Source organism: Mchenga conophoros, linkage group LG23 (assembly GCF_057382185.1).
Source record: "Mchenga conophoros isolate Kocher_MC1m ecotype Shallow Benthic linkage group LG23, M_conophoros_male_GT1.1, whole genome shotgun sequence".
Lineage (NCBI taxonomy): Eukaryota > Metazoa > Chordata > Actinopteri > Cichliformes > Cichlidae > Mchenga > Mchenga conophoros.
In genome coordinates, this window is record NC_140547.1 from 2,480,934 (window position 1) to 2,508,826 (window position 27,893).

At 43.0% G+C, this 27,893-nt stretch overlaps 1 protein-coding gene across 4 annotated transcripts; it reads left to right on the top strand.

The window, feature by feature from the left end:
- Positions 1-42: 42 nt before the first annotated feature.
- Positions 43-27,691, top strand: abl2 (c-abl oncogene 2, non-receptor tyrosine kinase). 4 transcript variants are annotated; one of them, XM_085264479.1, is made up of 11 exons: positions 43-772; positions 15,695-15,826; positions 18,086-18,381; positions 18,516-18,788; positions 19,038-19,122; positions 19,239-19,416; positions 19,517-19,701; positions 19,795-19,947; positions 20,226-20,315; positions 20,642-20,824; positions 22,818-27,691. In XM_085264479.1, the coding sequence occupies exons 1-11, from the start codon at positions 556-558 to the stop codon at positions 24,629-24,631; spliced, it is 3,606 nt and encodes a 1,201-aa protein (XP_085120605.1). In that variant the 5' UTR covers positions 43-555; the 3' UTR covers positions 24,632-27,691. The 4 variants fall into 4 exon arrangements, with proteins under 4 accessions (XP_085120605.1, XP_085120606.1, XP_085120607.1 ...); XM_085264480.1 differs by having other exon boundaries at positions 15,698-15,826; XM_085264481.1 differs by lacking the exon at positions 43-772 and adding an exon at positions 15,276-15,448.
- The last annotated feature ends 202 nt before the right edge of the window (positions 27,692-27,893 follow it).

Consider the following 27,893-nt stretch of genomic DNA (forward strand, 5'->3'; position numbering starts at 1 on the left):
TAAACTTTTTAGTTTTTCTACATGTCCCCTCCAGCGGTGTAGGTGCGGGTGCAGGGGAACTGTTGGGACCAGGTTGGAGGTGGAGGATCACGCTGACAGTGGATAGTGGATCCAGGCGAACCCCCCGCCTTGTGCAACACACATCTTCTATTCTGCGGTAAAGATGGCGGCGTCAGAGGGGGCGCGCAGCGGCCGCACAACGGCAAAACGATTCTAACTAGCTTCAATTTGACCGAATATAGCCAACCGGGTGTCTTTTATTACTACTCGGATGCCACCCGGAGCAAGGAATTAGAGGCAGTCGCTGTCACACGCCGGGGTTGGGATTTTATTGTTAAAGGCAGGGTGGGTGGGTTTCACTGATAGCAGCTAACGTTAGCTAACGGGCTAGCTAGGCGAGCTAACACGGGCTAGTTTTACTTTAGCCCACTGAAAGAACGGCGGGGAAGGGATTGAGGAAGAGTATTCGGGCCAGGCCGCTCCAGCTTTGGGGGAATGTGAACCAGACGCGCGCAGGGGGGTTTGCTTGCTTCGTCCTCACGCCAAACTACCGGGATGGGACAGCAGGTTGGCCGAGTCGGTGAGGGTACATCGACCGGGCTCCAGCCACCACAGCCCCACGCGCCCCAACCACACCAAGGGAAGGGGAACCGGGGGAGCGGCGTCGGGAGGAGACCCCGGGAACCCGGCAGTAGCACCGGGACACCGCCAGGCAGGACAGCTCCAGTCAATGTGCCCGATCCAGGCATCAATATATTCACGCAGCATTCAGGTAAAGAGAAATAAGTAGCTGTCAACCTACAAGCGGAGATAAAATCTAATTTGGTTTTTTTTTTCTTTTCTGCTGATTCGCTAATCGACTCCATGCTATTTGACAACGACGCGTTAGCGGAAATAGCCATGCCATCCAACATTAGCTTTCCATGCCTCATCCATTTTACTGTGTGTTAATTTCGCTATTGTTTGTGTATGCACACAGAAGTCAGTTATTTACTGAATAGTGGTAACAAGATTGCCGTGATTTCACACCAAGTCATTACTTTGTTGGGGCGTATGAATGTGATGCATGTCACCAAATGATCCGAAAAGAGGTGTACTGTTCCTAAAGAGAGGAAGAGTCTTCTGTGCTCGATTCAAGGGGTCATACCCAGAGGTTAACTTGTTTCCTCCAAGGCCCCTCTATGTGATACCCGGTTTGGAAACACTGATTCTTGCCTCCAGTGGTTGACTAACAATTCCACTCCATTAACTCACAATAGAAACCACCTCAGGCTCACATTACAGCACCTAGTGGGTTTCACATGCTCGCTTCTATCCTCTGTCTACTGTTACAACAGGCTCAGCAAGATGACTGCTCAGATTGATCTAATGGGAAACGTGTCAATTATTTAAGTGACCTTCTGTGATTATATGTTGACACCGAGGAAACATCAAGGTTTAAGGCTATTCCTTTCTTGTTATACTGTTTTTGTCATGTCTGTCCTCAAGATCAGATAATACATAAGGTAACTCATGATTTAAAAAAAAAAAAGGCAATGTGGGTTTGGGCCCCACAAAAAACAGAGGAGGTGCTACCCGTGTTTCAGCTTCAAAGCAGTGTATTCAAGTTGATATCTGCTTGCAGATCTTCAGTATCTTTCTCTTTTGAGTCATGGAGAGTCGGCGCGCCTTCTTCCTCAAAGCCCTCTCAGCTGGTTGCTTAATGAGACTTCTGGGGTTATAAGTAATGGAGGCTATAGCATATCCATTAGGTTTGCATGATCTCATATTCATTATAATGCATTTTATTCTCAAAGAGCTTCTCCTAATTGTTTGCTCACACATCTTGATTGAACACTCTGCTCTGAACGTAACCTCGGTCAAAAGTTTGATGTGTACATGCTGCTGTCTTGGTTTCTCATTCGTTTGTGCCCTTGAATGAATGTTTACGTCACACATGCCGCATATATGTAGAACTGCTGGCATAACTCGCCTAGTTTTTTCCACTGATGTCCCAGACCAAACGCCCTCCCATCACTGCAGTGAGCAAGGACACATGGAAGGTGCAACCTTTTGGGAATGGAAAGCATTTTTAGTTCCTGGCTCTCACATCTCAAAAGTAACAGTCCTCAGCTTGAAGTGCATACACAGACAGGCAGACCCACTAAGTGCAACACCGCTCACTGTCGGCACTGTTCTGTTTTCTCCAGTGTCGGGGCAGGAGTAGCCTTTTTATAGCATCCAGGATGCAGTCACACAGCCACTCTGCAGAGAGACTGCTACTCTTCAAAGCACACAATAATAGAACAAAGACTCTTAAGTGAGGAAGCTTGGAACTGTGCTCTCAGTCTTTCACTGAATATAAAACTGCCTCTTTGCTGGTAGTCTATTCATGCGATAATGATATAGCATTATCTTACATTTTAAAGGAAGCTCTTTTGATTATTAGGAAGTAATATCTCATTGTTTAGGCTAAAACAAAAGTGGTTGCTAGTTTGTAAATAGCATTAGCAAATCCAATATATTTGCACTTTAAAAGCTGAAATTTGTGTCACTGTTGCAGTTTTAGTATGACCAAAAGCCACAAAGCAACTTGTTGTTTTTGCATAATGTTTTGTGAGGTATGGAAGCTCCTTCAGTTCATATTGTTTATCATTATTTTGTGAGAAAACAAATACATTTTAAGTCAGTTATATAGTTTGAGATTGCTTATCTGTTCACTTGGACATCAAAGTTGAGATGCGTTTGATTGATCCTATGTGGGAAAATTCCGGTTCCATTGCAGCAAAATTAAATGTTAATATATTGTGTGAGTCAACCAAGTAGGTGAGGTTTTTCTTTTTTGCAAAATTACTCTTTGATGTACAGTAATGTGCAAAAAACTTGAGTCAGGCTTAATTTATTTATATTTTGTTTCCAAGCAGCCAGATGTTCTTGTCATTTATGGGGTTTTTTTTGTTTTTGTTTTAAGTGTTGTTGAGCAATAGTGCTCCAGGCCTTCTGAAGGTTTTTTCCTAAAGAACTTTTCTTTGGAAGTTGGCTGCCTTGTCACTCATATTCAGTACAGTCCTAAGAATTTAGAGAGAGAGGTTTTTGTTTGTAAAGCTGCTTAACACTGTGATATGAGTCATTCAGGAATACGAGGTGCCTAACCCATAGGTACACATAAGAAATAACTTGTTCTTTAATAAAGAACCAATTTTAAATTGTATGTTTTGGCAGCCTGTTGTAAAAACAACCCCGTTTCTGTAGTTGAGTCTATGAAAAATGCCAATGATAAAACAGTTTGACAGACATAAAATTTCATTTTTGCACTGACAAGGTGATTCCTAAAGAACTGTTGGGATATCTTAACATGGTGTGGATGTGGTGGTCGGGGAGGGGGGGGTTACAGTCAGTACTGCATGGTGTATCAAACCCCATCTAGAAAGCATCTGACTGGTAAGACCTTCATTATTTAGCATAACAGTGTACTCAAACACACTGCCAGTGCAATAAAAGCACACCTGGTTAGAAAAACACATTATCAGGAAACACTATCAGTCATGGATTGGCCTCCTCAGAGCGCAGACCACAACATTACTGAAGCATTGTGGGATCGTGTTTACAAAGAACTGAACAAAAGTGAGCCAGCATTCAAAGAATAGGTTTGAATATCCTTCAAGAAGCCAGCAAAACTATTCCTGAAAGCTGCTTAAAGTAATTACAGGAACGCTTGCATAACAGACTTCAAGTTGTGTTGAAGAATAAAGGTGGTCATATGAAATACTGACTCTTAAGGTTGTTGGAACTGTATAAAAATCTGTTTTTGACATATATCACATTTCCATGTATATTTGTAGGTTTCAATAAACCAGTGTATCCGCTTTGCCATTTTCATAGGATAATGTAAAAATGGCAGGTGTAAGATCTTTTGCACAGTACTGTAATGTTTATGTATGGCTTGCCAGTCGCACCAGCAGGACTCATGGCGGGTAGTAACATGGTGTGCTATCTCCTACAGCGTGGAGACCACAAGAGAGGGCATCTGAAAGTTTACTGAGTGACCTACACACCCCTATAGAAGTCTGATTAGCCTAGCAGCAGACACATTAGCCCAACAGCAAACATCTATACTGGATATACCCCAGAGGAATGTGTGTTTACCCTCAATTCCCAGATTGGAAGTTTGTTCTCCATCGCTTTGTTGTTGTACTCCAACACAACAGCCTCAGCATCAGTTCCAGTCGGTGCACGTCCACTAAGAGTGTCAGCAGTCATTGCACTCCTGAGATATGTATTTAAGTGTCGAACAGCTGAAGGAGCGCTTAGCACTGTTAGTGGATATGGGCAGATGTCATAAATGTAGGCCTCCATAGTTCAAGGTCCACAGCATAATGTTAGCAGTACTAACTATGCAGACTCTCAAAAAGTCCTAAATGTTTAGGATGTTTTCAGTATTCAAAAATGTCTAAAATGACACGTTTGGTGATTTCTCAGCTGCTTATTTGCTTGCTAACGCACAAAAAAGGACAAAAACTCCAACGATGCCAGGCCGGCAATTAAGCATCACAAAGTTTGACCAGGCAGTGACCCTGTATCCACTGACATTAACCCCAATTATCAGCTTTAATATGTATTTCCATCACAGCATTAGTGAGAGTATGCAGCCCAAAAAAACCAAAACATCGTAAACACAACCGTTTAAAAATCCTAAAATACAGATTTTTATTTTTTTAACTAATTGAAAAAAGTTTTTTAAATGTATGCATTACTGGTTACACATCTGTGGGATTATGGCTGTTGACACCACTGAAAGCTACAAGTTGCATTAATCCTGCTTCTACATAACAAACTTTATAACAGACTAGCATACTTCTTGGGTTTAATGATGCCTTCTTGAGATGTAATTGAAAGGTGCCAGTCTATGAGGAATGCATGTTTGTCTGCTGAACTCATGCTTCTGTGTTGCTGCCTGTCTTTCTCGTGTCAGAGGGTATTACACGAGCACATGCTTTCTAGAGTTTTTATCAGTATGCCGCATTTGTCGTTTTAGGGTGACAAATGAGGCCGGGCCTGTTGGTGTAAATTGGCTGTCGATATGCTTGGCTCAAGGACTCTGTTTTCGCTCTGAGACATCTGTAAATTGCAGCTTTGGGCAGGCTTTCTCTTTAGTGAATTTAAAAAAAGGTGACTCTGCCCTTGTCCCCTGCTGAAGGTTTCCTCAGTTCAATTCTAATGTGGCATCATTGTCTACAAATAAAACCCTGGGAGAAAGACAAGCCGGCTTTAAAAACGCTCAGCTGAACGAGGAGCAGACTGCCTCTGTGCTGATGCAAAGAAAGCTGGTCAAACAGTCGCCTCTCTGGGTTATTGGTTCAGTTGCAGTATTGGTGAATCAGTGGCTGCAACATATTGATGGTCTCCCTCTTCAGCACTGTCAGGAGTTCAGAGATGTCATGTCTGCAGTGGGTTCATCTGATACACTGCAGTGAGGGGAGTGTCCTGTGCTCTTGTAGAAGAGCAAATGTGCTGATAAACTGTGAATAGAATTTCTGATTCAAGGTTGTGCTGCAGTTTGTCACCCTTCACAACACCTTTATATAAGATAACCTACATTTAAAGGTGTAAAGAAAACCCACACTCCTTCTGAAAGGTTTATAAATTCAACAAAATAACAGTCTGATCTATTTTTACTCTAAACAGATCAGAGAAACTGGGACAGATCAGTAGATTGGATTTTTTTTTTCCTCTTAAACTGTAGTACTGATGATGCACATGGAGCCAGCTCTATCTACAATACAGTACTGGTAAATCTGCCCAGAGGAGATGTGAGATTTCTGGGTCCAGGATTCAAGGACGTAAGCTGATTTGCATCACGGGTGAAATTAGATTAGAGGCAGATCTGCTTTTCTGTGGACTCTATGTGCTAAAACTCCCAACAACCAGGATAAGTCTTGCAGCAGCCAGTGAAGTATCCTGAGATGGCTGTTTCACACACCTCAGTGGCTATGGGGAGGATTTGAATTCCCTTTCTGAGATAATATCTTGGAGTAAAGATAATATGTTGATAAAAGAAGTCCTAATGACTCCCATTAACCACTAGGAGGAGCCATGACCACACCTCCTCTGGGTGAGAAATTTGGGTAAAACCGATGAGTCTGATTGTATTAAGTGCAATACAGTGGGTGCTGCACAGAAGCAAAGTCTTTCTGTGCAGATAATTTTAACACTGATAAATATGACTTATGCCTGAAGATTACATGCACCGTTGTGCACTCTCGAATGGTTGTGTGTTAAATAATTTATGTTGGTCTGTGCTCTCCTCATGCCAAAGCTGCTCTGTACTGCAAACAACTGAAACCTCTCGGTCAAGCAGACCGATAATTTGCTCCTAGCCCAAACTTCTGCTGAATCCTGGATGTGGAGACGGGCCTCGATCCCAAATCAGTCTAAGAAGAGTAAAATGTCTGTTAAATGTTAGTGCTTTGCGATGAACAAATGTTACCATGCAGGAAAGAATTCAGTTAACTGAGTGTCAGCTATGACATTTGATAAAACAGAAGAAATAACAAAGTAGAGATTGGGGAAAAGGCAGCTCTTTTCTAAAGTCTTTGGTTTGCTCGCTCTTCAACTCCCAGTTGCAGCCTTAAGCCTTTGCATCTGCTACCAGTTGGTGTTGTAGTTCCCAAAACCGCAATCCTAGTTTTTATTCCTTGGCCTCAACTCTCTGTGGCTTTTATCATTAAAGGGTGAGGATTAATCAGAACAGCGAGTGATTGGCTGTGCAGATGGTAAAGTCATCTCCCTCATCTGTCAGCTTAAAAACACCAAATGTTTTAAACTTTGTAGGACGATCTAACCAAATTGTTGAAGTGGCTCCCAGTGAAATCAGTTTTCACTGTTAAACTGCAATGGTGTAGCACTGGATATGGCTTACGAGCCAAACCCCTTAAACGCTGATTTGCTTAGTCCTCTGCTGCTGGCATTATCATCGCTTCTTAGAATGAGCCCCCTACTGCTGGCATTATCGTTGCTGCTTATCTCCTCAGCTGCAGGCTGGAGACTTGGCTAGAAATACACACTTGCACATGCTTACTGTAAGCAGTTGCACACTTGTATTTATGTGCTCGTACACTCTTTCGTCCTTTCCATCCTTGCTAGTGAAGGTGTATTGTGGTGAAGCTCTTACTGCGGATTATGAGGTGCGTCCTTCTCTTTAAGCGTAGATGCCCACCAGCTGACCGGTCTGTGTGCCTCATGGCACTGCTGTGCTCCAATATCCTGTGTGATACATTTGATTACTCTTAGAGTTCAGAAGTGCAAGAGGTTTTGTAAACATTGCTCTCAGAGATTTGATCTGTTAAGGATTGTAGGCTTAATTTTACATAATTATACTGCAGTAAATAATGTTAAATAGATAATTAGATTATGTTTAAACCAAGTAGAGAAACAATCTAATCAAGCAGTAAGCTGACAGGGCATTTACATTAAATTTAAACGCTCTAGTGGGTCAGTTTTGCAGCCAGGGGCATTTCCACTATATTGTGAATATGCATATAATGTGATATCCCCCCCCCCCCCCCCCTTTGGCTCCAGTTGTTTCTTTAAAATGACTCAGGGTAAAGCAGATTAAACCCACACCCTAGCACAGCTTAACCACACCATACACCGATTAGCCGTTCAGACATGAAGATTAGTCACCGGGTCCTTTTGTAAACACTCGCTGCAAAAACTGAAGACAAACACAGCGATGGTAGCGAGGAGAGTGTACCCTCAGGCTTTGGAAAGTTCTGTCCTGGTGGTCACACCTCTTTACCTGAAGGACGCTGTCAAAATAAACACCTTGGTCTGAAGTTTTGTTCATCTGCATATGTAAGAAATTAATATTTTAATCCCTGCAGTCTGAGGGATTATTTTGTGTAATAATATGTATTTATTTTAGTGTAATGAGCATCGATTGGTGATGACTGGTCAGTTTAGCATCATATGGCCCTCTTCTTCCCTGCTGTCACATTACAGTAGCAATTAGCACTGTTGCCAGCACACCTAGAGGGAAGCACTCATACTGGGGTGACTGTAGCTCAAGCGTGAGAGCAGGTCATCTACTGATCGGAAGGTTGGTGGTTCGATTCCTGGCTTCCCCTAGTCTGTATGCCAATTATCCTTGGGCAAGATACGGACCCCAAATTGCTCTCCGATGTGTGAATGTTAGCTAGAAAGCACTTAGAAAAATGTGCTTGTGCACAAGTGAATGCACAAGTTGTATAAAGTGCTTTGAGTGCTCAGAAGACTAGAAAACGCTATATAAGAACCAGTCCGTTTACCATTTACAACTCATTATTAACCCATAACGCGAGAGACTGGTCGAGGCATCAATTAAGGCTCCATTCCTGAATGATCCAACTTAGGCCTGTCCTGATGTTCCACTCCCTTATTGGTGTGTTTGATGTAGCCATGGCGCTCTACATGGGCATGTAATGGATGAATAGACGAGAGGCGCTTCCAACAGGGGCCTGTAAGTGCATGTGTTAGTGTTTACTCAGAGGGGTTTGCAACACCGTTGAGGGTGATGTAACTCTGCCGGTAATCACAAGAATGAGCTGTATGCATAAGAGCATAGATGCATCATGTATGTGATTGTTAGGCGTATATGTCAGCAATGGAGCCATAGCTGATGGACTGAGCGACTGTTTCAGCAAGCAGAAGCTCCATGTTTCCATTTTATCAAGTGCAAGGGCATTTCAGGGAATTCATTCCTGAGCCAACACACACACACACACACACACACACACACACACACACGTGATATGTCATTAATGAGGCTATTGTCCTTTGTCTTGTCCACATGAACAGCAACTGATTCTCTCCTATTTCTGTGGATACTGTTGACTGTTCCACAAAGTACAGATGGATTTCTCAGTGTTGTTGATGTCTCAAAAACAGATTAATTTACTTACATAATGTTTGCCTTTTCTTTTATATTTTTTCAGTATTCAGATTTTTTTTGGGGGGGGGGGGTTCAAACAGCACTTTTTAAGTAGTGTGTAATGTACTAAAGCATTAAATAAATTGTTTGCCATGTGGCCAAAAATACCAAGAAATTGCATAAAGCTCTAGGTATCTAAAGTAAAGCAAAGGCTCCTTGCTTTACACACTTGGTTATGACCTCAAAATTCATTTAACAGTGACTGTTTCCATATAATGTATGGCTCAATGGTGATTTAAATAGTTTTGTTACTGAAATACATGAATTTAAAAAAAACGTATTCCATCAATTTCATTTGAAACCACTTCAAGTCTAAATTGTTATTTTATTCAAAACTATGTTACTTGAAGGATGTTTCTTTTAGGGCTGGGCGATATGGCCTAAAATCCATATCGCGGTATAATTTGAAGCACGTGCGGTAACGATATATATATCGCGATATATTCTTTTTTTCTGTATAACGTATTTTCCACACTATAAGGCACACTTAAAATCCTTTAATTGTCTCAAAAATCGAGAATGTGCCTTATGTATGAATTCTGGTTGTGCTTACTGACCTCAAACCGATTTTGGCTGCAGAAATCTGTTAAAAATGTTTTAGTACAACTTTAGTAAGCTGCACTGCTTGATGGATTGTCAGAGCATTACGGCTGCCGTAGTGAGGAGCTTCGCGGAGTAATCTGGGTCCAAAACTCAGGTCCCAAATTCAAACGAACACCGAGAGTTAAAAATGGTATAAATTCTTTAATCTTTAATAAAATCATCAGTGTTGCTGCTTTACCGGGTGTAACAATTAAGTTTAACATCCAGGCATCCATGAAAACAGAATTTATTAAATTTAACGGAGTTAGAAGTTAGCAGGAAGTTAGCTCGCTAGCTTCCACCTAAACATTTCATAGCATGTTCTGACTGAGATTTTTGAAACTAATTCAAACGTACAGCTCTGCTGCCACTTCCAACATAAATGAAGACAGAAAACTAAACAGCAGTGGCGTTTGCAGGGTTACTTGTGCTACGTGATTGCTAGCGACACAGCTATCTTAGCATAACATTAGCACAGTGAAGCTGCAGGATGAACGCCAACTTTTTTCCACTTGATAAAAGTTAACGTGAGGGATTCTGGTGGTCAGGCACAAATGCAATCGCATAGCAGGATGCTGTACACGGGCCAAACTTCAGTCAGGAGATCAACTGAGATCATTCATCCACAATACCAGGTTAGTCATTAATATACTGCAACAACATGGGAATAGAGAGAGAATTCAACATTAATGAATCAATGTTACGGAAGTGGAGGAAGCGCAGTTTTTGGCTTTCCCCATATTTCAACAGTGCTTCATCTTTTTGCTATGACTGTCGCCCAGCATAATTAGCAGATGATAATGGTTGTAGCCGCTGCGATGCTTTCGACCAAAACAGGCGCAGCTTGATGACGTCATCGACATGCGATAGAGCGGCATAGTCAAAATCTCTATCGTTGGCCAAATTTATATCGTTTCTATCGTATATCGTTTCTATCGCCCACCCCTAGTTTCTTTATTACATACTGTAGCCAGTACACAGTGTGAGCAGTATTTCGTGTCCTTGGCTTCATGTTACAAATGTGCCAAGTAGTTGTTTTATCAGTTACTAATAGTTTCCTCAGGCATTTTCTTGTTTTGTCAGTTAGAAGTCCGAAACCAGAAGCAGACGATCTAAACCTAAATAACAAACCAATGTTTAAAATTGTGAACTCGTTTTTCATAGAGTTACTGTAGAGTGAGACAAAGTACTGTAGACGTGCTTTCTGCTGTGTAGCAAGACCTTTAGGATAAGAGTGCTGGTAGGGCCCATGCCTTCCTCCTGCTGACTGTATATCCACTGGACAGTGATCTAGTCACACTGTACTAGGGAGCTGACATGTTTATTATCTGAGTTTCTCACCTGAATGGTAATGTCAATAAAAATTCAGCTTAGCGGTGCACATCTGAGACAATTCGAGTGTTCTAAATTTTGCTTAAAACTCGTACAATTAAACAGCATCAGACATGTTGTGGATTTCCTATTTGATCCAGATGTTTAAAAGTAGACATCGTAATGTGCTGTACAGAATGTAAAGCCACATGTCCAGGACATTTGTGAAAGGCTTTTTCTTGACTTCAAACTCTCCATGAATGTCTTAGAAAGTCTCCTCTAATTCTGAAAAACATCATAAACTCTTGCGAGATTTGAGGTTGAATTATGAAGAACTGGATAATCGTCATTGAATATGAAAGGATAATTGGTGGTGCCAGGTTATAGCATGCATTTCAGCCCCCAGGTCTGTCATTTCCAGGATTATGGAGTGAATACAGTGCAGGATCTGATCAGGCTTGTCAGGCTCACATAACGTCTTGTGTAAGCGGGTCTCATCCGCAGTATTGTATGAGGGTTTTGTTCACACTTCCGGCATTCAGCCAGCCGTTTATCATCACACCGTCGTCACAGTGACGACGGTGTGATGTCGTCTTGGAGGTGAGCTTCCCTCCCTCCAAGACATCTACAGGAAGCGGTGCCTGAGGAAAGCGGGGAGGATCATCAAGGACTCCAGTCACCCCAGCCATAAACTGTTCAGACTGCTTCCATCAGGAAGGAGGTTCTGCAGCATCCGGTCCCGTACCAGCAGACTGAGAGACAGCTTCTTCCACCAGGCCATCAGACTGCTGAACACGTCATAGACACCTCAGCTTCACTACGGGAACTTTAACATTATGCACTCCACACTGTATATAAATGCCACTTGTTTGCACATATTCAACTCTGTATATTTTATATATTTTATTATTATTATTATTATTATTATTATTATTATTATTTATTTATTTTTTTAATTTTTTTTAACTATTTAATTTGTAAAAATGTGCATACACACACACACACCACACACACACACACACGTAGGAAAATATTTAGTATACACATCCAGAAATGCATACACTATTATATATTGTACATATATTTATTAGTTTCAGGTTGGCCATTCTTGTATTTTGCTCGTTTGTGTTGTTGTGTTTGCACATCTCTGTTGCTTGTGGGGCTCGCACACAAGAATTTCACTCGCATGTGCTGTGCCAGTGTGCCTGCACATGTGATGTGACAATAAAAAAAAAAAAGTGATTTGATTTGATTTGATTTGACTGTGTGCTTTGCAGAGTTATTCCTGGATGTCATGCTGCCATGTTTTGTTTTGCAGCAGCTGAAAATACCACCTGACCTCACTGGTCACAGGCTTAAGATACAATCAGCATTGTTTTTGATTAGGGTGTGCAGAAGATATTACTGTGTTGTTTACTACTCCCCACAAGGTGCTTGGCTGGTAAAGTGACCTCTTTATAGACACTTGTAGGCGCAAACATTCAAACAGCTGTTGAGGCATCCAGGGGAAGGGTGTCATCGCTGATATGTGAGTATGTGTGCTCCTGGTACAAGGGTCACCTCTGTCGCAGCTGTCTTGGGGGTGCAGGCTTGCTATACCCCACAGACACAAACACCCGCTCTCCAGCATTCAGCACAAAGCCATAGTTTCTTCAGTGCGCACATGTGTTGCACATCACAGCAGACGCACTCACTGAGGCACCCGGACGGGCACACGACGTACCCGCGCTGGCCAACTGCTCGCTCAGTCAAACATTTCAGCATACGAGGCCAAGAGCATTTTGCCTGACTGAAGTATTTCATCATTTAATGTGATCGGGTTGAGGCCTTGGAATAATTAGTGATGGAGTTTCTTTCTCTTGTAACTAGAATTGAGATTTCTCAGATTGAGACCTTTTGAGAAATGGCATTGTGTCCCTTTTTCATTTAGACATTCCTGGGAAGCGCAATCTGATACATAGATATGTAAGAGGAGCAGCTCTGACAGTTGGCTTAGCCTGACTACAGCAGTTGGAGCCATGATCGTTTATGCACATGCATCAGAAGAAAAGTGTGGGTCAATAGGACCTCTCCCCCCTAGAGGAACAAGACCGGCCATCTGCTGTTGGCCACAGCTCTCACACACTCCCCAAGCACACATACACGCACATATGGACACGTCCTTCCTCACTGCCATATACCCTGCCCTACCCCCAAACCTCTGTATATGCATGGCCCCCAACCACATGTCTTTTTTGCGCTCACTCTCTCTCTCTCTCTCTCTGCCGCTTTTTGCCGTCTTTCAGAGTGGGTTCAGGCTCCAAACATCAGTCATGGGTGTCTGTGTTCTCCAGATGGACTCTGGAAATCTTGACTCCCTTAGGCCACATCAAAGCTAGTGGGTAGATTTCAGCAGGAGGCTGGTATTCACTACGGTAATAACAGAAGTCGGGGTGGCTTAAGTCAAAGACTACATCGGTAAATAATTTGGCTGGAGATGCCTTTGTGTCTCTCTCTCGCTCTCCGATTGCTGTGTGTACAATCTTCGTACTCCACAGTGAAGGCGATGACTTGGAGAACTGTCCTGAGCTCCTCAGTCATTTTTTTGCCAGAGTAATGTGCTCCTCAGTCTCCATTGTCTGAGACACAGTTGGATGTTTTTTTAAAAACAGTTTGGAGTCACAGTGAATGAAGAGAAACTGCGTTTTTGTGGATACTGAGGCTTTTTGCCATCCAACCCAAAGCAGAAGATGTACTGGGAACTGTGGCTGAGTCAGGTCACAGCTAGTGCTGCGTTGCAGTGCATGCTGGTCCGGAACAAAGGTGGGCAAGTGTTGAATATAGATACTGGAAAGAACAGACAATATACAGCTGCATTGTTTGAGACAAGATTTCGGTTGTGTTTACAGCCTTTGCTATGAAAGCAGAGAGCTTTTCCCATGTAGACTGTGTACCTGCCAAATTATGAAGGCTAAGAAAGGGGGAAAAAAGATCATTTCTTGATGAATTTCTGCCAGCTTTGTGTGTCTGTGATTAAAACATAATTGCCACTCAGTGTTTTAAATTTGACTGGACTGCTCTGGTGGAAACGCAGCGTTTTAACATGGTTTAACTAGATAAAGCTTTTTCCTTAATCTCTCAGGCTTAATTAAAATATAGTTTTTCATCAGAACCTCGTCTACCAAAAGAATTGTGAACGTCTGGGCTGTCTGTGATTGTTCTCCCATTTGCTGGTTTTAGAGTTCAGTTTTACAGCCAATATCATGTTTTTTTTATTCTAGGTTTTGTGTTTGTAGCATGACAGCAGTTGTGTTTTTGTTAGTTTTGCAGACTGCTGATATTAGAAATAAAGAGCAAATCTGTTACTCATAGGAATTTATCATTGTTGCATCAGACGCATCAGGCAAGAATTTAGATGGTCTCTTAAAAACTTGAGTCCCTTTTGTACTTCCTGTGTAATGAGGTTGACTGGGATCTTCCAGGAATCATGACGCTATGGTGATGATTGGACAGTAGATGGTGCGTGTTGTGTCATCTTGAACATAACTGCATGTCTGTGGTCTCAGTGGCAGTGCTGTTGCATGGCAGAATGGTCTGTTTCAGTAAGTAGTTCAAAACGACCTCTAAGTGCCAACACCGAGTCGGTTCAAACGATGGTTTAACAGGACAGTCTGGTTTGACAGTCAAAGTGACTTTAGTGACGCTGATCCCAGAGGAGGAAATCTGCTATGAATCAGCTAGTTTCTTTGTTAAACATTTGCCTGTACATGTATGTGGTAGCGAGAGGTGACATCATGTGTTATATCACTTCCATTTATTCTGCTGCCATCATTTTGGGGTTTTGTATTGTTTTGTTTATAAACATAAATCAGTAGTGAAATCCTATACGTTTGGAAACTACAGCCTCCAGAATAAACTCATCTCACTCTGAATATGACTCAGAGTTTAGGGTTATTGCTTTCAGTTACAATCTGTGTATGTTTGAGAAAGCAATGCTTTTCTCACTAATTAAAATGTAAAATAACATTCTACAAGCATATTACATGGATTAGGCGTTGTTCTTATTTAACAAGCACATTGTATATGTTTAAAGATGAACTATACAATCGGGGGTTACTCGATCACTTTTGGCACACGACTTCCATCCTCTTTATGGCAAAAACATGCATGTAGCAGCTTCTCTGTTTGTTTTCAGTTTCTTGTACTGATGTGACTTTTCTTTATCCTGCTTCCCTTCATTCCCAATCCTCTCCCACTCTTTAACCAGCTGTCCAGACATGCAGCAATGTTGGGAGCAGCTGTAGAGCATGTACGTGTTAGCTACATTTCTGTGTGTATGTCATTCAGCCCTTCTTTATGTGCTTTCTCCTCCCTTTGGTTTAATAGCTCCTCCTCTTTTTTTCCCTTCATAAATACAAATGCAAAGACACTCCCATCTCAGATTGTACCTGGCCCACAGCAGGCCTGTTTGTGTAGCTAGAGATAGGTGAGTTAAGGAGAGTTGGCCGAGTGAAGTGATGCTTCTGAGGTGCCTGCAAGCAAGCAGCAGTTTTGAAGATGAGTGGGCTGCTTTGAGTGGCCATAAACTCCGCACAGGTTTCAGACTGGGGACTCGACCTCGAAAGACAGGTAGACGGGCAGCAGGATGGGGTCTTAGGATTATGGAAAAACCTTAGGATTTATGGGTCGCAATAAATGCTGCTGTGCTGCTTTTTGTGTTCAGTTTCTGTCAAAGAGGATTGTAAGCTGGCAAAATTCATTGAAGGTGTCAGCCAGCAGTGGAGTTGTGGTCTTGTTGTTCACCTGTGTGAATCAAATCTCTCTGATAATCATAGTAATGTGATGTCTTTTCTTTTGCTTGTCCTTTCTTACCAGAAGCTCTGACAGAGGCGGTGCGCTGGAGCTCCAAGGAGAACCTTCTGGGCGCGACCGAGAGCGACCCTAACCTCTTTGTTGCACTTTATGACTTTGTTGCTAGTGGAGACAACACACTCAGCATCACCAAAGGTAAACCCAAGTCTGAATTTGGAGGGGGGAAAACTGAATAACCTCTTTAGATGGTTCATACTTTCTTACTAACTCTCTCACTGCCACAACCTCTGGTTTCACAAAAACTTCATTCTTTCTGTGCATCATCGCTAAACATTGTTGTCTGGTTACAACTGAGCGCTTGAGCTTTTTTTCCACATCATTGATCATTATACCCACACCTTTCTAAACAGCACGTGTTGCAACAGAGCACAGGGATCAAGTTGGCACCACCTGGAAAGGTGTCGTCCAGTTATTCCAAAGGCATGTTCTGTGTCAACAGAGCTTATCTCATGACATCATCAATAACCTGATCCTCAGACACCCACACATGACCAGCTGAGGTTTTATGAGCTATAGTTTCCACACTGAATAATACCTGAAACACCAGTGATGCTCATGCTTTGCCATAATTACAAATATCTTATTCGCTCTGCCTCTTAATGCACACACTTTTAGTCCAGACCTCTTTTCTCTCATTCAGCAGCACTTAACCACTCATCCAGTTCTCCCCTGGGCAATAAGCTTAAAATATCCTCGTAATATTTTTCAGACATCCAGGCTTCTGTCACCATCCAGTCTAATGTGTTTAATGTGGCAGCGCGTTAATTATCCATCGTTTTAAGACTTCCATGGCAGCTGCCTGGGATGGAAATGATGTTTAGACCCTGACTCATGGAGTAAATCTGAGATTCCTGCCCACATGCATGCACATGTGCGCTCCCAGGCTCCACTTCTCTCTTGCTGTCTGTCCCACTCTTTGCTCTGTTGCATGGAAAACACCCAGCGGGCCTTTAATGTTGTGTTAATATGAAATCGGCTTGACTGTAATAATAACAGGTGGACGAGCGCAGCAGGCGGACGCCGGTCACAGAAGGGGTCTTAACAGGCCATGTCTGGGGCTAATCATTGTCTCTTCTCTGTGCCAGACCTGACTTGGCTAGGCCAGACCAAAGCCCTGCTTCAGGCACATGTGGCTCCCAGTGTGATGCAGCAAGACAGTCAGTGTTTCCACTCCCACAAAACCTAGGGGCACACAAGGCAGACACAGAGGAGACCAGTGGATTAGTGGGCTGGATATGGATAACCATCTTTGTTTAATGTAGTTCTCCTGATTGCTAGTACACTGTGTTTAGTTTTATGAGTTACCCCTGTAGCACTGGTTAGTTGAATGTTATATGGCTCTAACACTGCAGCTATTTTAGTTAAGTGTTTATTGGACTGCAGTGCTTAATATGAGCAGCCTATTACAGAATCATTGTATCTGCTATTTCTCAAAGTTTAAACTAACTAATGATAGCCCAACACTATGTTCAATCAACTTTAAGCCTGTGTTTAAAAAATGACCGCAGCAGTGCAGGAGGCATCAGGGTCGTCTTGCAGTAATGTTCCTGTTTTGCCAAAGCAAAGAGTCAGAACAGTCTGTGTGTTTCTATCCTGCAAGCTGTGATAGAAGATAAGCTTTGCAAAATCTTGTTTGTGAGTTTTATAAACTTCTGTCCACTTTCATCTGCTTCTCCATTCGACCTCCTGCTTCCAATTTTATTGCACCAGCAAAGCCCCTCGCTTTATTTTAATGCCCCCTACAGACCAACACAGTCCGTCATGACGAAAGATGCTGAAAGGTTAATGGATTAGTGAGTAAACTTGGCGTTTTAGTGGAGGGTGAGTGTAAAAGATGGATAGCCTTAATATCCTCTTCCTTTTATTTTCTTCTACAATCACACCTAACCTACATATACCCTCGTTTTTTTCCACACTAAGCTATTTTCTTTTCCTAAACCTGTGTCCCACTGGCAAGTCTGATCACCGCTCCTTTCAGTGTTTTCTTGTGCCTCCCTGTTAAAGTATCCAGCACATCAGCCTCTCCGCTCCCTCTCTCGCGCTGACGTCAGAGGCAGACAGAGACAACACACCAAGTCAGTACAGGCCTAGTTTTGCCTGGCCCTCTGTGACAGATATGATGTGCACCCAACCCTTTTATTGTTCCATCGCTTTTGATGTAATTTCACTGAGGGGCGAGTCATGCCCATGAAACCTCTTCTTTCTGTTTGACCTGTTATCCAAGTCTTACAGGAATGTAGTGACTATTTGAACTAGTTGTCTTTCATGTTGTGTAACAAAACAGACAACAAATCAATTAAAACAGGATTGTCTAGATACCGATAAGCTGACTACTCCTTCGTTATAATCGGCACCTTTTAATATGTTTGCACAACCCACTCCTTCTGTGTTCAGGTGAGAAGCTGCGTGTGCTGGGCTACAACCAGAATGGAGAGTGGAGTGAAGTGAGGTCTAAAAACGGTCAGGGATGGGTTCCCTCCAACTACATCACACCGGTCAACAGCCTGGAGAAGCATAGCTGGTACCACGGGCCCGTTTCCCGCAGCGCTGCAGAGTATCTGCTCTCATCACTTATCAATGGCAGTTTTCTGGTGCGAGAAAGCGAGAGCAGCCCCGGACAGCTGTCCATATCTCTGCGCTATGAGGGCAGAGTGTACCACTACCGGATCAACACAGCCACGGATGGAAAGGTAGAAGGATTGGGTTTAAATTATTAAACGGGCTCACTAGAGTGATGTTTTCTGGACAGACTCGGTCTGTTCATAATCTTGACCTTTTTCTTTCTTTTTCATCCTTATCCACCTTCATGCTTCCTCCCCATCAGGTGTACGTAACATCCGAAAGCCGCTTCGCCACTCTGGCCGAGCTGGTCCATCACCACTCCACTGTACCTGATGGTCTGGTCACCACGCTGCACTACCCTGCACCCAAATGTAACAAGCCTACAGTGTACGGTGTGTCACCCATCCATGATAAGTGGGAGATGGAGCGCACAGACATCACCATGAAGCACAAGCTGGGAGGAGGCCAGTATGGGGAGGTGTATGTCGGAGTGTGGAAAAAGTACAACCTCACTGTGGCTGTCAAAACACTAAAGGTGCGTAGAGTTATTTCTACATGTTGACTATTTGTTTATCTGAGATTGCAGCTCTAAAGTGTCACATTTTCATATTTGCAGCTGTGAATTATAGGGCATGACCCAAAAATGATCACAGACCACCACCTGCAGGTGGACAGTGGTATTACATGTGATTAAGCCTATTGTTGCTGCACCATTTCCCATTTCTGTCCAGACCACTGATTTTAACAAAAATGTTTTCTTTTGTTTCTATTTGTGCAATGACAGGAAGACACCATGGAAGTAGAGGAGTTTTTGAAAGAGGCAGCAGTTATGAAAGAGGTTAAACACCCAAACCTCGTTCAGCTGCTGGGTCAGTATTTATGAATGCTGCTAAACCTTTTTTTTTCATTTTGAGGATAACTTTTGATTTTCCGTAATTTTCACGTTTCCTTCAGTATTTATTTTAAACCAGTCTGTCCCCCACAGGTGTGTGTACGTTAGAGCCTCCTTTCTACATTGTGACCGAGTATATGCCACATGGCAACCTACTGGACTACTTGAGAGAGTGTGAACGCGATGAGGTGAATGCTGTTGCGCTGCTATACATGGCAACGCAGATCTCCTCTGCCATGGAGTATCTGGAGAAAAAGAACTTTATACACAGGTAGTGTGTGTGTGTGTGTTTATGCTGCTTCTTTTACGTGTATAATATTTCACTTGTCTTTTTCTAAATGTCCAATTTTGTTGTTTTCTTTACCTCTCAGGGATCTCGCAGCAAGGAACTGCCTGGTCGGTGAGAATCATGTCGTGAAGGTTGCCGATTTCGGCCTGAGCCGGTTGATGACCGGTGACACCTACACCGCCCACGCTGGGGCCAAGTTCCCCATCAAATGGACCGCACCGGAGAGCCTTGCCTACAACACCTTCTCCATCAAGTCTGATGTCTGGGGTGAGCAGTGCAGCTTTTCCAGCATCGTTTTGCCGTCTTGAATTAATTTTCAGTGTGCTCATCTTTGATCCTCTGAACTCGTTTCTCCGACAGCTTTTGGAGTGCTACTTTGGGAAATTGCCACTTATGGCATGTCTCCCTACCCGGGTATCGATTTGTCTCAGGTCTACGATCTCTTGGAGAAAGGCTATCGCATGGAGCAACCTGAGGGATGCCCGCCCAAAGTTTATGAGCTGATGAGGGCATGTGAGTGCATGTTGTTTTTTTTTGTTTTTTTTACCTGACTGTTGCTGCTCCACATTTCAGAGACACGCAGGGAGTGCTCGTCTGTACATGTTTGAATGAAGTGAAACAGCAATTATGTGTAAATTTGCATAACGTCTTTCAAGAAATACAAAAGAGTATAAATAAACCAAAGAAACAAAGATTGACGGCTTGATAACCGATTTGAAGTCGAATGCTATTGTCTCATTGCTTTCATGTATAAAACCTTTCTCGTCTTTGTGTTTGTGTCATGCTGTCAGGCTGGCAGTGGAGCCCGTTGGATCGACCTTCGTTTGCAGAGATCCACCAAGCCTTCGAAACGATGTTTCACGGCTCGAGCATTTCTGAAGGTACAGGAACGTGCAGCTTATGACATGTAGCCTCTAAACCTTCACTGTGACTCTGAAATACATGCACTGACTTGGCTGATCATGCAAACTGGGTCTTATTTAGCCTACTGACCTTTAGTAACACAGCTTCAGGTAATTCAGTTAAATATGTGAGAGTAGAGAAAGAACAAGTGAACATGTGCAAACAGGAATTTAACAAACTGGAATCTTCTTTTCACTCTCCTATATTCAGGTTTAATTGGTCAGTAAACGAGCAGCATGTACTTTGCTGGATTAGAGTAGTAAATGCCTCTCAGCTGAATCCTTTTCTTCTTTGCACATTGCAGAGGTGGCAGAGGAGCTCTGTAAGACAGCATCCTCTGATCACAGCGGGCCGCTGCAGTCTTTCAGTCATGATATGCCCCTGTTGCCTTCCAAATCTCGCCCACTCCACAAGCACACAGAAAACAAGGAAAACATCGAGGGTGGACTGGACGGCCGCACCGACCACTGCACGCACGGTCACTCAGGTACAGCCAGCCGTGCCCATGTCACTACCAACCAGTCGGGTGCCTCACTTTATGATTCTGCAGGTACGTCGGAGGACACTGATTCAGAGAGTCAGCTGCAGCGACGTCTGGCCCGCCGCCTCAAAAGAATGGCCGTCATTTTCCCCGACAGCTGATCGATCACCATCTGACATCTGTCATTCATTTGGCCGACCAGCAGCAAAAGCCTGCATGCATTCATTGGTCAGCATATTTATGTCTAACTGCCTGATCAATTTTTCATAAGCACTTTTTAAGTATGTTTTTGTTTTGTTTTTTGTTTTTTTTGATCACCCATGAAGCTTGCACACACTAAATAAGCATAAAACCCCACAAACGAGTAAATATTCAACAATGAAATAATAAAAGGAATACAGAATGAGTGCGCTCTGTGCACGGGGGTTAAAATGACGTTCTCGTCTCTCACGATCACAGAACATCTCGTTTTTAGTCTGTTATCCTCAGACTGTTGTCCTGCCTGAGATTTAACAGCATTACAGCCTCACTCTGCAAGTTTCCTGTACAGCTGTATTTTTTAATTGCATTAAAATCGAATGTTTTCAGCATCCTCAAGTAAAAAGACACCAGCACTCAAACTCCTCTAATACAATAACCTGTCTTTATGTTCAAATAAATAATTGCATCTTCACTGTGACACAGTCATCATCTGATTAACATAAGCTTTTGTTTATTTTCTCTCCTGGTCTATTTGTGCCATTAATATTATTCCTCCAATTAATACTTGATGATACATCAATACTTCACTGTTCACTCACTAATATTAAATGTACATAACGTTGTATCTTATTTTAAGTTATTACTTATTTATTTGCTTTGTGTTGGGTTTTTGTGTGTTTGTCTCGTGTGTAAAATGGTTTGTCAACCCTTCGCCTGCGTGTACCTTTCTTCACCTCCTTATGTGACTGTCAGTTTTGTCTGGACGTGGTCGTACTTCACTAAAACAAGGTGTCAATAAATATTTTGGTTCACTGAAATAAAAATCATTTCCATGTGCTGGGGGGAGGGCGTTGATGCCTCTGTTTACCTGTGTCTGTTAACTAATACAGGAACTAAGTGGAGCAACCACAGGAAGTTAAGTGTAAATGAACTGAAAGAAAACCAAATATGCTTCTATGATAAGTCTTTAGGGCTTTGGTCCAAGAACTTGTGTATTCACCAATAAAGAAAGAAGTGTCAATGAGTTTTTGTTGCACAATAAACAGCAAAACTAAAGTCCACTAAAACCCCATTTTGGTTCGTCACTGGTATCGTGAAAGTGCCCATAAGGAAATAATCAGTGCACAAACATTGAATGAACATCTTGAATCTCAGCATTTCCTCTTTCTGTTTTATTTTTAAATGTATATGATGTTCCTAAAGATAAGGAACTGTGTCTGAGGTTTATTGCTTTCCTATCTGCTGCTTCACATCACAGGTTTTCTAAATGTAATGAAAAAGCGTTTGCAGCTTCCTCTTTCATTCGTTTCACTTCATCTGCTTGTTTGGTGAAGCTGCCCGGCGTTCTGTGCCGATTTAAAGGTCAGCAGAAGTGTAACACAATTGCAGCTTCCTCTTTGAGCGTAGTGACACAGCAGCTTTCCATGTTAGAGAAGTTGTGCAGTTTCTGTTGTTCAGTCCCTGAAGTGTGTTCATTATCTTTTGAAACAGCAGCTTGTGAATCGTTGAATTACTGTGTGCTTTTCCTTGACTGGCACGGGCTCAAAGACAAGTCTGTTCACCTTCTTCGAATGCTTTTTCTCAGATTGTGAATCCCAAAGGCGGAGATACAGGATACAGCAGCATCAGCTGCCTGACATGAGTGACATTGATGTATAGATGAGCGAGCCAAAAAGCAGTTATTCATTATGTCTCTTTTAAGCTATTAAGCAAGCTTTTAACAGATATTTGTGCTCCTGCTGAGTTCAGTCGGTCTGTTGTATGATTGTGATTCCTCCTCTTCCTCTTTTCTTTCCAGGTTGGGCGTCATCTTTGCTCGGAGGGGACGGCCGATCAGGCACCTCCCCAGCCCTCCCCAGAAAGCAACAGTCAAGAGATAAATCTCCCAGCAGCCTTTTAGAGGATGCACAGGATGTGGGCACATTTACACGAGACCGCAAGACTGGCTTCTTTAGCTCATTTATCAAAAAGAAATCTTCCTCGTCACAGTCTTCTCAGCACCAACAGAACCTTCCGATGCCACCCAAGAGAAGCAGTTCCTTCCGGGAGATGGAGACACAACCTCACAAAAAGTACGAGCCTACACCCGATTTCAGTGCTCCTCCTCCCCTGCCCCAGTCAGACAGTTTAGGGGGCTTCTCTGCGTCTCCTTCCCACTCACATGGGGAACCTATCCAGGCACAGTCTCGCTGCTGCGGGGCAGCTTTTGGACAGAAACCCTCTGGGGGAGGCTTTGGTTCACAGGTGACAAGTGGTAGCAGTTGGAGTGGGCTGGCTGGCTTTTTTACCCCTAGACTCATTAAAAAGACCCTGGGGCTACGGACAGGAAAGACATGCTCCGCAGACGAGGGTGGAAATATAGTTGGTGGGCCTAAACCTTTCCCTAGGTCCAATTCTACCTCCTCAATGTCAGCTGGGCTGCCTGATTTGGAGCGCATGGCTCTGACGTTACCCAGGAACCGCAGTGCTAAACCGCCTCTGGAGAGGACTGCCTCAACAACCTCTCAGCCAGAGAACGGGGCTGCACGACCGTCAGAAACTCTGCTGAGGAGGATGGATGAGGGGACTGCACAGATCAGGGAAAGGCCCAAAGCCAAGCTACTACCCCGGGGCACTGCTGTAGGGGTGAGGGCACCGGGGGTCGGGGGAGAAGTTGGGGATTCGGACAGCCTGTCCCGAGTCAGGGAGGGTAGAGAGGAGAGTGGAGGACTGGACAGGCAGCAGAGTTGGACATCTCCCTCCAAGTGCTCGGGCTTGAGCATGTCATCAGCTGCAGCAGGTGGGCCGACTCACAACCACAAAGTCCCAGTGCTGATCTCTCCCACACTGAAGCACAGCCCAGGTGACGTGCACCTGGTCGGGCTAGACTCTCAGGGGAACCGCTTTAAACTGCTGTCTGAGCACCAAGCAGACCGAGACAAGCCACGCCTCGTCAAACCCAAGTGTGCGCCGCCGCCTCCCCCTACTCTGCGCAGTCTGCAACACTCCTACAGCGGCGACGGAGAAGAGCAAGTCGGAGGAATGCCCGTGGAAGTAAATGGGGACACATTAAAAGGTCAAAGGTCAGGGCGAATGTCAGGAGGAATGATGACAGGCAGACCATCAGTGCCACCACCGCAAGTGCCTCCAGCTTCTTCCTTTTCTTCTTCTTGCTCTGCCACCACAAACACAACGCCCACTAAAATGGCCAATGGGGCGACCACCACTGCCCCCTCGCACACAGCACTGTCTGCTGGTTCCAAAGTGGCACTGCGGCGAACTAGGCAGCAAGTGGAGAGGGCGCCCTTGGAGCGGGTTAGCCGCGAGGCCTTGCTGGACTGCGCGGAATGCCTGAGCAGCGCACTCCACGCCAGCTCCGAAAGCCCCTCCAGCAGCCAGGTTCTGGACGCTGGCCATCAGCTGCTAGACTACTGCTCAGGTTATGTGGACTGCATCCCTCAGATGAGGAACAAGTTTGCCTTTCGAGAGGCAGTGGGGAAGCTGGAGCTCAGCCTGCAAGAACTGAGAGCCTCGTCGTCAGGAGGTGGGGGGTTGGGTGGCGTGGGGTCCAACACTGTACTGGATAACCTACACGGCTGTATTAAAGAGATTAGTGACGTAGTGCAGAGGTAGCCACCGTGACGCCACAAATCTTCACCTCTAACTACCCAACAGGTCGCTTTGATTCCTTTTTTATGTTTCAGGTTCTGTTGACAGCTTTCTGGGGACGGATCGAGACGCACCTCTGCTGTACCTCACACTATCACTACAAGAAATAACTTTTTTTTTAATTGTTTACAAATCAGTTTGATAAAATGCCAGTGTGGACACTAATTTTCCTCTAACCTGTACATATTGAGAAATAATAAACCAAACTAAATTCAAGTCGCACCATAAAACGTTTCACCACAACTTTTTACGTGGCCTTGATGTAAAGGCGTCCTTGCTGCCTGAATGTCGAGTGTATCAGCTGTGTGTAGCCAGCCGACAGAGTAGGTAAAGCTCACTCTGCTTCCCCTCAATTTAAACTCAAGAATTGTTTTACAAATATGTAAGTGTACCGTTTTCCTCTGTGTCTGGAGAACCAAGTGATCGTGAGCCATTTCGGAAATTACATTCATGTGAACTCCTTCGAGGTACGTGGGGTGGTGGGGGGTGTTCTCATAGGCCAGTTGGACAAGTGTAAAAAGGTTATAAATAACACCCACACCTGCTTTGTCCCTTGTGTGGGGTTAAAGTCTGGTTGCTTTTGTTTTGTTTTTTTCAATAGTAACCGTGAAATTTCCACATGTCCACCTAATCATAATAAAAGTTTTAGCGATTGCCTACAAAAGTAAACGTGTGCATTTCACAGATATTCCCCACAGCACTGACACATAATGAACGAACACAGAATTTGTCTTTGCTTCTGTGACTGATGTCCACACCTTAACGTAGTGCCACAAGAATGGGGAATCTCCCCAGCCCCTTAAAGCATTTCATTATTCGTGTCCAGTTATCCTCGCACGCTGCTTCGTTGTTTTGCACGATGGAGCTGAAACACGTGGAGTGAGGAAAGATAGAGCACAGGGTAGCACACGAGCAGGTGAACTGGGACAGTGTTTTTATAAGTGTCCTTGCGAGTGTGGACAGTGCTGGATTCCCTGTAGCCTAGTCATGGCCTCAGTGCCTCATTCTTCAGTGTAAGAACGCTGCGAAATGCAGAGACCTACTTCACACTAATCACACAGTACTGATCTCTCAACTAACTGCAGTATGTCTTCAGCACATGAGCAATTTGTACATTATTTGGTTCACAGAAAAATGCTTTTTAGAATGTCTATGTATGAACTTGAATTTTAAATTATTGTTGTTTGGGGTTTTTTTAAAGCACAGACCTATTTTAAAAGAAAAGCTATGTAAATATTTGACTTCTTTCATATCCAGCAATCAAAAGATTTATCTGTGGTCACAGCATAAAAAACAATGTTTCTGACTGAAGAGATGTATTTCAAGGCCCATCCACCCAGATCTGATTATCTGCTTTATGAATGTATTCTTCTGTTCTCAACCTGGTTCAACTGCGTGTCTCTTTAATCCCTTAAGGTGCCATATTCTTTTTTCCATTTAACTTACTGGCCCATACTTTGTTTCGATCACACTAAATAAGTCCAGAGATATCTGCTCTGTTTTTTGAGCACAAGCAGAATTGTGTACAGCACATACACAACTTGTATTATTTTCCTTTTTGTTTGTTTCCTTTCTTTGGTTCTCATATTTATGTACACTGGATACAGCCTCGATCTCATTGGTTCATTGACACATGCTCTGTACATGTAAAATTGTAAACACTGCTGCAAGTCCGTAACACTTTTAATGCCTTTCAATGGCATGTCTTTTTTTTTTGTGGTGCATTTCATCCTTTAATTTTTCTTCTTATTGTGCGTCAGTAAAATTGCCCTTTTTTGCCAAACAGGTTGCTTTTAGACGAGCTGATTTTTGTGCATTTAAAATAACATGAAATGAAAAATGCCACCTTTCTTCACAATTCTTGGTGCCTTTTTGTGAAACAATTTGTCCACTGCGAGGACTCACAGAATGTTCAAGTCCCTCATTAAAACTCATGCGTATGTTTCGATTTCAATGACATCGTTATAATCCTGTCACTGCACTGCCGGTTTCTGTCATTTGGAGGTTAACGGCCCGATGCCAACATGTGCTGTTTGGCCATATTGGATATTTGCCAGTTGGTGTCAGCATTTGTAATAAATGCATTAAAATTTAGAAGAGATGTGAGAAACACCCTTCAACCACGTTATGAATGTTGATATTCTATATCTTGTCCACCAGAGGGTGCTCTGCGAATTTCATGTTGGCAACACAGCATAAATAAATACATGAACAGATTACCCCAATAAATGCTAAGGAAATATTTTTAGTTCTGTGTGTCTGAAAGAAAGAATATTGGATCAACAATTGTATCAGTCGGACTCTATTTGGAAAATCTGTAACTAATGGGGTTTATTTGTGGCTGTTAGCGCTGTTAGCGCTGTTAGCGCTGTTAGTCCGGTCACACAAATCTGCCTGATCTGATCACACTTCAGTCTAAAACCTTTAGAACTGACTAGCACCAGATTGGCCTTAGTTCCTCTTTACTTTGTGTGATACGCCTTTTTAGATGGTGAAAGAAAAAATCCTGAAATCACGCATTTCAGTTTTATTTATTTTATTTTTTAAGGATTCAATTGTTGATTGTCAGCGAACTGATTTCGTACCAACTCACAAGCCTGATCTCAAGACCAATGCTGTTTAATATTTAAGCCTGACCACAACATTTTTGCTCATCCTCAGTCCTTTACATTGACTTTATTTATGTTTTTTGACTGCATTGATCCTGTAGATCTGTTTATTTTGTCTTCTCATGTCTCCCTGTTGTGGAGTACAGCTCTGGAGAACGTGCGTACGTATCAATATACCAAAGGCCGCGTCTTCAGTTGTATGAGTGCAATGTAAAATCAACACACAGACACACCGTAATGAAATATGTGAAACTAAACAGGGATGAAAAATGGCAGATGTTAACATTAACTTTTTTATTGTACAAAATATATATTTTGTGTTTTGTTTTTTTTATTTAAAGCTCACATTATATTACTGTGAAGTTTTGCTTATCAGTGTTAAGCCTATTGTAAATAATAAAGATATTGATGAATATTGTTTGGTTTGTGGTTTATTTGCAGTAAATTTCAAGTGGAACAGACGATGTTAGCCAAGTGTTGCTAATATGAGGGCCATTTGTTATTTGGGGTTTTCTCTTTTTTATCTTAGGGTCTATACCTTACAACACAAAGCGCCTCGAGAGAACTCTTGTTGTGATTTGGCACTACATAAATAAAACTGACTTGATTTGAATTAA

Bases quoted from the DNA above. Each gene is read 5' to 3' on its own strand.
- abl2 (XM_085264479.1), top strand. From the start codon at position 556: ATGGGACAGCAGGTTGGCCGAGTCGGTGAGGGTACATCGACCGGGCTC. The intron at 19,702-19,794 runs GTGAGCAGTGCA...TTTCTCCGACAG, and splicing joins CATCAAGTCTGATGTCTGGG to CTTTTGGAGTGCTACTTTGG. The intron at 19,948-20,225 runs GTGAGTGCATGT...TCATGCTGTCAG, and splicing joins TTATGAGCTGATGAGGGCAT to GCTGGCAGTGGAGCCCGTTG.